The 11,470-nt window shown below is 41.3% G+C and overlaps 2 protein-coding genes across 2 annotated transcripts in view; both read left to right on the forward strand.

The window, feature by feature from the left end:
• LOC135084091 (ankyrin-3-like) overlaps nucleotides 1–5,392 on the forward strand; it is a 55,794-nt gene extending 50,402 nt beyond the window's left edge. Inside the window, exons 14-16 of the mRNA XM_063978835.1 lie at nucleotides 4,442–4,522; nucleotides 4,940–5,111; nucleotides 5,275–5,392. Coding sequence (XP_063834905.1) covers nucleotides 4,442–4,522; nucleotides 4,940–5,111; nucleotides 5,275–5,392 — 371 coding nt within the window. The remainder of the gene's footprint in view (nucleotides 1–4,441; nucleotides 4,523–4,939; nucleotides 5,112–5,274) is intronic.
• A 66-nt stretch (nucleotides 5,393–5,458) lies between these two features.
• Nucleotides 5,459–11,467, forward strand: LOC135084092 (ankyrin-3-like). The gene is made up of 7 exons (XM_063978836.1): nucleotides 5,459–5,528; nucleotides 5,681–5,783; nucleotides 6,654–6,773; nucleotides 8,820–8,927; nucleotides 9,267–9,396; nucleotides 10,229–10,417; nucleotides 11,225–11,467. Exons 1-7 carry the CDS (start codon nucleotides 5,459–5,461, stop codon nucleotides 11,465–11,467), a joined length of 963 nt encoding a protein of 320 aa, XP_063834906.1.
• The last annotated feature ends 3 nt before the right edge of the window (nucleotides 11,468–11,470 follow it).

Genomic DNA, 11,470 nt, shown 5'->3' on the forward strand with positions numbered 1-11,470 from the left:
AGTTATGTAAGACTTGGTAATAAAATCGTATGCCAAAATTACGTTTTTCTTATTCTTCATCCTTCCGTTCCTTACTCGTAATCATAAAAAGTAAGTATTTTACTTCACTACCACAAAATATTGTGATTGCGAATATAATTATCTTATTCAATTCTTTATAATAAGAAAATAAGTATAATCTCAGCAACCATTAGGTATTATGCTGTAACCATTCATTCATACGTAACAATAACTAAACGAATTCAGCTTTCTCGAAATCTGCCTAGACTTTTTCCGTGCAATTGTGTATCACTTATAGTCGCATATTAAAATGATCTTAGAATATTCTCGAAACTCGGAAGTATATTGCTGTTTTTGCTAAAGCCATCTTTTTCGATTTATTACTATTAAAACACGAATTAAAGTATCTAACTAAGTAACTCTAAAATGGCATTAATTGGTTAGGTTTTTATTGGCGTTCAATCCGTAGATCCTGGCTACATGGGAGTTGCAGCGGTGGGAACAAGAGGTGGAAAATGTGGAAATAGTCCCGTAATAACAATCTCTACCTCTGGTAGAGTTAAGTCAAATGATGCTGATTTCTGTGTTACTGCACTTCAGAGGGTATATTACACCCTCTTTGGTTAATTAGAGAGCAATTTTAATCAAGATTTTCTTAAAAACAAAATCATTCTTGCTTGACCTAATTCACTCGTTTGTAGAACATAGATTCATGTTGTAGATGTCATGTTGTCATCAACAAAAACATTGCCAAAAAATGCGTCACCACTTCACACATGACCTCGAAATTTAATAATAAACGCATCCTTACCTCATTAAAAATAAAGGTGACAACAAAGAGTTGTAAGATGTAGTCATCGACAGCTTACACACAATCACTTTTTGAGCTGATGTCAGCAGACAATTTTAGAGATCTTGTTTTATTGTTAAATAAAAGTAGTCACGAACAAGTTGCTTTTATATTTACGTGTAATTGCATCATTAATGAGTGGTTCCGTAGGGTTGTCGACTAAAAACACAATTAGAGAAGAGAAAAAATTGTTTTTTTGTTTGATCACTTGTGTATCACTCGTCTATGGAGAGAAAGTCGACTTACACTTTCTGTCAGGATATGAAAGTAATCATTCTATAAGATTATAAAAAAGATAATAGTATTTTCTTTTGCTATATCTTTACAAACTTCTTCTACATAGTAATAACATTTCGTAACTTCCTATTTATACCTAATGACTGTCGATCAATTAAGGATTTAGTCTTTCAAAACTTTTTGATTAAGTGTAATGACAACCCTAACCTAAATTAAAAACATCAACACACTCGTTGTATTTTATTTATTGATCGCAAGTTAGTAACGAGTTATATTTTATTTATATGATTACCTACTTTAAAACGTGTGTAGCGTAAAATTAACATTACATTCGTACACTTTACGTATTGTGAGTCGAGAACGATAAAACCTAGTAAATAAGTCAACTAGTTTGAAACTCATCTACGTAGGACGCAAAATTGCAATGACATCATTTTCTAGTTTTATAGATTTAATGATAATGTCCTTTACGTCCACACATTGTTTTCAAATGCCGTCATATTGATCACGAATGTTTAAACGAGATGTTTCCGTGTAGGGTTCACAAACAGTCGACAAAAAACTTTGTTTACAACTTGTCAGTGACAGTGAAACGACCTGTTGTTTAATGAGTAATCGACCAACTAAAAATACTTTTGTCAAACGACTGTAGGTCAATCGAATCACGAGAGTCAAATAAATCAATACTCTAAGGACGAGGCTAATTGTCAAAGATGCTGATGCAAAAATTGGTACAGATTCTTTTAATGAAGGGCAATTCTTTCGTAAGAGTCAAGAGTCGGGTCAGGTGGTCAATTGTCGGCCCACGCGTGCGCTTACATCAGAGGCGTGCGACCGCGCATTTCATAGATCCGCTCGTTAGATCATGAATGGAAACTGCTATTTTTTCCGGCTGATGTTTTTGATGATATGGCAACACGATGAGATGCAAAAGTGGAGCGAAATGCTCCATGATGGCAAAGGTTATGTTTCAATTATTCATCAAACTTTGACACCTAACTGAATTAAGCTGGAGACATTGTTTCAGCAGTGGACTGCTTGAGCTTATGATGATTTATTGTCTTATTTGACCTCGTATAAGTAAAAAATCTAACTATAATTTATATTTATAATAATTTAGTTTGATCAAATACGAGTAATGTGAATGGAAAAAAGCCATATAATGAATTTTAAACTATACCTACTAATTATAAACATAAAAATAAACTAAATAACCACATTAATCATTAGTAATCATATTGTTTCTCAGAAAAAACGATATAAACTATCAAGGTCGGCCAATATTGTAAATAAACAAACAGATTCCGGGATTACAGCAAAGTACGAAGTGTAAATAAACAAATCTATATCGGATTGAACATTGACCTACATATTACAAACATCTAAAAAGTATTTTTCTAAATCATAGAGAAACTGGGTAATACCATCTAATACCATCCAATAACTAAACTGGGTAATACCATCTCTACGACGAACAAACATCCGTGATACATGATCTCAAATCTCGAAAAATAGGTCTATTCCACTTTGGTATCCTTTGATCACCCATAGATAAGATCACTGCAGTAATCTCCTAGGTGATCTTATCCATGGGTGATCAAAGGACACCAATGTGTCGCCTGGAGTCCATTTTGATCCCCTGGGTGATCAAATCCAGCTGATCAAAGTGGAATAGACCGAAAAATTGTTTCTCATAGCAACATGTGACTGAGTTTCAGTCTAGATTTTTCTACAAATGCCTGTGCACAGGATAATCCAATTTGTGGACGCGTTATGCGACATTTATACAGCAGGTGCAAAGTAACCTGCACAATTTAGCTCTATGCCTGCCGCAATAGGGTTCAAAATATGACAGACTGAGGTTTACTGTACGTTACTATTGCGAATAGTGTCAAGGGTGCAGCTATTTGCTGTATGCTAATCGAATATTAAGATATTAAATATGACCGTTGTAATTGATTAATAACATCCTTTTCTTATAAATAAATAGAAAGAGCTTTAAATTTCGGCTTTGGAACGTTAGTAAATGCGTAAAATCTAAATATATAATACTCAAAACTGACTGACTGACTGACATAGTGATCTATCAACGCAAAGCCAAAACCACTGGACGGATCGGGCTGAAATTTGACATGCAGGATTGCAGGTAGATGTTATGACGTAGGCTTCCGCTAAGAAAGGATTTTACGAAACTCCACCCCTAAGGAAGTAAAACGGGATCCACGCGTACGAAGTCGCGGCCGGCCGCTAGTACATCATATAAGACAAGTTTAGAGGTATACATGAATTTAATTCTCGACTGGCAGATTAATACTTGTACCAATAAAATTGAGAGAATTATTGCATTTCAACGAACACTAGCAATTAATGATTGTTGGAGAAATAATAAGTGCCTAATGCAGTATTAAACTCAATATAATAATAAATAACTTTGATAGAAAATATTTTTTTTTTACTTTCATGAGCCTTGATCGAAATAGAATAGATTTTCATTTGAATTTTCAAATAAAACAAAACCCATTTACGTATGAAACGCTGAAGTTGTTATACAAACCTTTTGTGCAACAAAATGTAAATCACCTGTTACATAAAAGTGTCTAACTGTCAACGAACTTAACTGTACTTGACCGGAAAAGCAGACCACACCGAAAAAGCGGGATGGAAACACAAATCACCGAGAAAATGTTATCGCCGTCTCTATCACACGTGTTATTGGTTGTTATGATTTCGTATGCGCAGGGGCATCGTCGCCAAAATTATATTGTAATGTATGCACTTCCTCTACAATATTCGATGGGGACTTTCTCTTGAAAGTTCCTTGTCCTTTTGATGTGGTTTCGCTGTACACGTGTCAGACAATGCTTAGTCCTAATTGGATTTAGAAACTACGTAAGCAGACTAGATTGAATGACCTAGGCGTGTAAATAAACTAATGATCGTGTTATGGAATCACGTTCATGTATGAATTTATACTAATAGATAGGTTATTTAATCCACTGATCCAGTTTACGTAAATAAAAAGTATACGCGCAATGGATACAACCAAATACAATTAGAAACGCAAACCGATGTCGATATGTTCGGCTGTGTATCTATTTCTGTCACTTCCCTGCATCGTTTATGCGCAAAATGTCCAGCGGTCAAAAAATGACCAATTCGCAGTGTTCCAATTCGCAAAATGTCTAATTCGCAGAATGTACGATTCGCAAATGCTCTAGGTATATCCCTAAAAAAGTGAGTTACATGAATGCATCTTGCACTCCAAGACGTGCCCAATCATGGAAGATCATATAACGCAACGTCTTGAATAAGTTGTCTGGCAATTTAATTAACAATATTTTTTATTTGTTGCAGGTGGTTTGGAAGGCAAATATCGCGTGGCGGCGCCCGAACTCATGCAGGACACCTTCATGAGTGATTCGGAGGACGAAGGAGGTAAGGATTCACAAATACATACATAGATCTTCCGAGCAATTAGCACTGTAGAACAATACTTCCATCTTCGTCCTGATCGTCACTTTGCATCAGGTGAGATGCAGGTCAAGGACTTCCTCGTTGTGGATATAAAAAACTAGTGCCTTAACTCGGTAACTAAAGGCAAGGTTCTAGACCGAATAATAAAACCTCCTTGACTTTTCAAACACCTTTTGTGAAAAGGGGAGTAACTACCGATGTAGATGATCGATGTCAATGTCTTCAGTATGTCTCTGAATATAGTTCCTACCATATTTTGGACTCTATTACCTTGTCTTACGATCTAAAAACAATGAAAAATTGGACCTTTTATGCCCGTTAAAGACTTAACATTACCACAGATAACACTATTAAAGTATAAACTTCTTTCTTTTGCAGGAGAGGTGGAGTGTCCCATCCAACAGCAACAGCAATACCGCTACATGAATAGCGAAGCGGGAACACTGCACCGAGCGAAGCCGCTCGAGGACAGCGTGACAGATGGCCACCTGTGGCCCAGCAACAACGACAGCAAGGTGGCCACCATCGACCGCCAGCCACTCGACATCGGGTGAGTCTCACTAATGTTGGACAGCCACCACGCTGCACCGAGCTACCCGCTCGAGGACAGCGTGACAGATGGCCACCTGTGGCCCAGCAACAATGACAGCAAGGTGGCCACCATCGACCGCCAGCCACTCGACATCGGGTGAGTCTCTATACCACTCCGATAGCCACCACGCTGCACCGAGCCACCCGCTCGAGGACAGCGTGACAGATGGCCACCTGTGGCCCAGCAACAACGACAGCAAGGTGGCCACCATCGACCGCCAGCCACTCGACATCGGGTGAGTCTCTGTACCGCTGCGACAGCCACCACGCTGCACCGAGCCACGCCGCTCGAGGACAGCGTGACAGATGGCCACCTGTGGCCCAGTAACAGCGACAGCAAGGTGGCCACCATCGACCGCCAGCCACTCGACATCGGGTGAGTCTCTGTACCGCTGCGACAGCCACCACGCTGCACCGAGCCACGCCGCTCGAGGATGGCCACCTGTGACCCAGTAACAACGACAGCAAGGTGGCCACCATCGACCGCCAGCCACTCGACATCGGGTGAGTCTCACTAACGTTGGACAGCCACCACGCTGCACCGAGCCGCGCCGCTCGAGGATGGCCACCTGTGGCCCAGCAACAACGACAGCAAGGTGGCCACCATCGACCGCCAGCCACTCGACATCGGGTGAGCCCCCTCTCTATATGATAGCCTGGATTCACCACCATTCCATCTCCTTTGGAGTAAGGATCTACAGCTTGATAAAAATCCAACCAGCAAAGTCCACGTGTGTCCGAGTTTCCTCTCGGGTTTAACCACTACAGTGAACTGGTATCTGCTGGGATAGCTCACTCCACCATAATTATGTCACATCTGCATCAATCGGGTAAGACTTTTATCAAAAGTAAGAAAAAAGGCTCGAAGAGCTGATGGCCGCTGGGGCAGGAAAGTTCTTGAGTGGCGACCACGAGCTGGAAGACGTAGTGTGGGCAGGCCTCCCACTAGGTGGACCGACGATCTGGTGAAGGTCGCGGGAGGTACCTGGATGCAAGCGGCGCAGGACCGGTCTTTGTGGAAATCCTTGGGGGAGGCCTTTGTCCAGCAGTGGACGTCTTTCGGCTGAAACGAACGAACGAAGAAAAAAGGCCAGAGTGGGAAGTTGAACCCAAAGTTACATCAGAGAAGGTCGTACTCCTGCAGTGGACGCTAAATGACCAGTGTGCCTACCATGAGTTTACGTTAGGTGTGCTCGCTAGCGACTGCGTAAAAAAATGACATTTAAATGTATGACATATTGTGCAGCGCCCCTAGTGGCTACTTTCAAGAAATAAGATCTTCATAGAATTTTTTGACGTATTCGCTAGCGAGCTCACCTAACGTAAACTCATGGTAGGCACACTGATGATGATGAGCAGTAGATTAAGAGTGCTCAAGAAAGTGTGCGAAAAACACATGTCAGGCATGTCTTCCTGAGATCTCTCTTCACTAATCCTCATAAGTAATGCTTGGTTCACTAAACAAAGGGTATGACTTCTTAACATCCCATTCCTATTCCAGGTTCCTGGTGTCTTTCGTGGTAGACGCGCGCGGTGGCGCCATGAAGGCGAAACGACGAGGTGGCGTGAGAATCATCGTGCCGCCCGCCGCCTGCGCAGCCCCTACAAGGGTTACCTGCCGGTAAATATGGTTCATTTATTTGGTATAGATCAGTGTTTTTCAACCTGTGGGTCGCGACCCCCTGGGGAGTCGCCAAGCCTCAGTAAAAGAATCAGTAAAGTTATAATGATAGATTTATCCGAAATCTAATTTATCCAAATGCATAAATGTTGTATGGATCGAAATATTCGGTCCCTACAACATCTTTGTAACACTATAAAATGCATGAAATAAAAGCGAGCGGTCGGGGGGTCGCGAAATATTTTTTCATACCAGGGGGGTCGCATCATGAAAAAGGTTGAAAACCACTGGTATAGATCATAGAGGTCTATGATATATCAATGATGATGAAAGAGATATTATATCGATGCTAACTAATGCGCTGAGTTCGAAACTCAGTGTCACATTAGAAATTCATTGCTTTCACGAGCAATGTGTTCTGTTTTTGGGCATATTGCTGCGACACCGGCTCCGCCCCCTTGTCACATCTCCCTTTAGTTTCTGTGGTATAGATCGTGTCATCCACGAAGACGCGCCCCACCATTCTTCCGCTAATGTTTGAGTGTTATCGGTACACGCTAAATTATCCATGAGTGCACACGCACTCTACAATGACGCTCGAATTGCTCGGATCAAACTCCCCGCACCCCGCGCTTCCCTCGACCAAAAATTGGTGGGTTGCGTCTTCGTGGATGAAACGATCTTTAACTTGCTGTAGGAAGTACGGTGCTTGTAGACGAAGTATAATTCGTTTTTGTTTTAATTTTAAATACATAGTTCCGCAAAGTTACGTTTGGTAAGTCGTGATCATTTCATTACGGAATGCATGACAAAGTTTTTAAAAATGTTTTTAATTTATATCATTAACCAAACAAAAGCAAAAGAAAGCTAGCGTACACTAAAGTAAATAATGAATCAATTAGTACATCATTATGTTTCAATTAGTACCTTAAAATGAAAAATAAACAGTTTTTATTTCCTCCTGTTAAGTTTTTACAAATTGACATTTCAGTTTGAAAATTAGGCTGACGTAATGTTTTAGTAGTAGAATGTGTTTCTATAATTGGCTTATGTTCAAGTAGTATCTTCCTGCACATGTATGTACTTAAGTGCAATTAACGCTGTTGAAACATTGTTAAACAAATAAAATGAAAATAAATAAAATATTTTGTCAGACAATTAGAAATGGAGTTGCGAATTATTAACCTAACAAAAAATTTAATCAGCAACTAATTTTCATATGCGATTCTTATTGCAGATAGTGAAAGTTTTCGAGTTGTATTGATCTCATAAAGTAAAATCGTCCTTGAATATACATTGCAACGTGTTTTTAAGACCAAAGCAATTTGCTAAGCCGTGAGCGAATGCGCTAGACTATGCGACTACAATGAAACTTGGAGGCATTCAATCAATGTACTATGAATAGCACTTCCCTTGACGTCTATTTTGATGATATGACGTATACATGTATGACTACTGGGTTTCTTGATGAATCAAATCTCTGTTGATTGAAATTGAATGAAATATCCATGTTGTACAAAACAAAATGGCCGAATCGGTATCGTAAACATGCATTACCCGGTTATTATTGAGTTGCATTTAGATATGATATGGCAAATTACATTATTTGCCAACGATATAATGCGTGTTTTCGAATATTACATTCCACATTCTTCTCACTCAAAGTGAGATGCCTATATCAGTCGGTCGACAACAGAATAGACAACATAGAGAGTAAATAAGGCCTTGTAGACACCATACAAGCATACATTATTACATACAAGCATAAATCTAATAAATGTTTTAGGTAACAGTTTCGAATTTAACATCTAGTCATTCAAAAATGATGCCTCTATTATTAAAGATTCTGTGCCAAAAAGTTACTATAATCGTAACCTATAAATATGACCTTTAAACGACTTATATGTTAGTAGCAGGTGAAGTAATACGGCTATAAATCAATACCGAATGTTAAATTGTCTACCTACTACCTATTCTTTATAAAAATAGTCACTGTTTTTTTTTATTTTCTTATTAAATAAATTAACAAGTTGATTATAATTCCAGAGCGGCCACAAGACGAGCGCCGGCGGCCGCGCCCCCTCCACTAATGGAGGGGGAGGCCTTGGCTTCCAGGCTGCTGGAGCTACAGCCCCAAGGAGCCAAGTTCTTGGCGTAAGTACCAAAATTATCGTGGTTGTCATTGAATTTTGTACCTTAACAGACTCGACTAAAAGTCGAAACAATGAAACATTTCGTACAATGACCCTAAGCTACCCATCCTTATCGCTCGCGAGTAATTATATTGCTGTTGCGCTCGCACACTCACTGTGGCCGCCCGTCGCATAGTGCGACAGCAATAATATTACGCGCGAGCGATAAGGTTGGGTAGCTTGGGGTCATTGGACGAAATTCTATCTGCTCGGCGACCGGACTTTATCTATGAACCTATTTACGTTAGATCTTTATCAGCAACTCGCAAAACAGGGTCCTCAAAGCCTTACTTTTCTACAGGCCAGTAATAATCGAAGTGCCGATATTCACGTCGTCGTGCCGCGAGCGGGAGATCGTGATCCTGCGGTCCGACACCGGCGAGACCTGGCAAGACCACTACTTGCACAACAACGACAACCCTATGATACAAGTGAGTGGCACGTACGTTTTAGGATAAGGGGGAATAACGGTAAAGGGAAGCATAAAAGATCCCAATGGATCGACGTGCGTGGCCCTAGATAAGTGGCACGTAAACCACGGGGCACAGCTATCTATGTCTTTACTAGGAAGGCATAACATCATCACCCATCAGGTGCGATTGTGGTCAAATACCTGCCTTGTTATGCATAAAATAAAATAATAATATAATAAATACCCTAAGAATAGAAGCGAAGCTTGAATTAGTTTTTTTCCAAAAATGAGTAAAATTATTTAACCAATTCTACCAGGTAGGCTATAGATTTGTCATTAGACGTAGAATTTCAAAATTATTTCTAGTTACAATAGTTTCTTAAAAAAACTTAAGTACAGGCCTAGCGCATAACTGAGTGGATGCGGCAATGGAAGAGATGTAATATGACGTAACAAAGCTGCATACGTTTGACTGAATTATTGCAGCATTTGATATACCAAAAACATAATCCTGTCCCATCTCTCTACTATCGCAGGAACTTACTCAGCTGTTTAGATAGTTTAATCCACGAAGACGCGCCCCACCAATTTTTGGTCGAGGGAAGCGCGGGGTGCGGGGAGCATGTTCCGAGCAATCCGAGCGTCATTATTGTAGTATGCGTGTGCACTCATGGATAATTTAGGGTGTACCGATAACACTCAAACATTAGCAGAAGAATGGTGGGGCGCGTCTTCGTGAATGACAAGATCTATACGCTATGCCTATGCATGGAATCGGAACACATTATACACTGGCCTTATGACTTTTCAAGGACTTTGTTTTGTGGTATTTATTTCTATTCGTTCAACAGGAAGCCCTCCAACGCGAAAGACAAGAGCACGGCAGCAGCGGCGAAACCCTTGGCGAGAACGGAGAGCGGGTCACTCGCATCGTCACCTGCGACTTCCCTCACTACCTCGCAGTAGTGTCCAGAGTCAGGCAGGAGGTGCACATCATCGGCCCTGAAGGAGGCACCGTCTCCAGTGCTCATATACCACAGGTGATCATCATTTTAGCTCTTTACATCATCATCATCTTCAAGTTGTCACTCGCATCGTCATCTGTGACTTCATCATCACCTCACGATGGTGTTGAAAGTCCGGCAGGAGGTGCACATCATCGGCCCTGAAGGAGGCACCGTCTCCAGTGCCCATATACCACAGGTGATCATCATTAACTGTCCACATCATCATCATCTTTAGGTGGTCGCTCGCATCGTCGCCTGTGACTATATTATCACCTCGCTGTAGTGTCGAGAGTCAGGCGGGAGGTGCACATCATCGGCCCTGAAGGAGGCACCGTCTCCAGTGCCCATATACCACAGGTGATCGTCGCAGCATCGTCATCTGTGACTTCATTATCACCTCACATTGGTGTCGAAAGTCCGGCAGGAGGTCCACATCAACGGCACTAGAGAAGGCACCTTCTCCAGTGCTCATAGTTAGAGGCCTAAGTTTAACAGTTAATTTTCTGTTGCTGTAATGATGATTATGAATAATATTTACCCAAAATCACACATCCCTGGTATTTTTTGACAGATTTCAGCTCTCTACTGATGGAAAACGGAGCCTGATTTTATCATCATGTTAATTAATCAGGGCGTATTGTCCTGCAATAACACAACCTTTTTTTAATGGCAATACCTTTAATTTACTCTTATTAGCTAAGCGCATAGACGTGGGTTTTGGTCTGGTCACTGAAAGATTATATCTTGCGTTTTTACCCAAAAATACCAGGAAAAGTTATGCTTTTCACACTCATTGATTGCCCATAAAGGGTCACGTTTTCACACTATTAATCTGTGCAGGTCCAAGCGCTGTTCCCGCCGGCGGCTCTGACGAAACGCATCCGCGTGGGACTCCAAGCGCACGGCGCCGCACCAGCGCTCGCCCGCCGCCTGCTACCACGTCACGCTGCAGTCTCGCCCGTGTTGACTGTCGAGCCACGCCGCCGCAAGTTCCATCGCAGCATCACGCTCACGGCGCCCCTGCCGCAGGCCCAGGTCAGTAGCGGAGCGGAGAGGACGCTAGCGGAGCGGAGAGGACGTTAGCGG

This window comes from Ostrinia nubilalis, chromosome 25, assembly GCF_963855985.1.
Source record: "Ostrinia nubilalis chromosome 25, ilOstNubi1.1, whole genome shotgun sequence".
Lineage (NCBI taxonomy): Eukaryota > Metazoa > Arthropoda > Insecta > Lepidoptera > Crambidae > Ostrinia > Ostrinia nubilalis.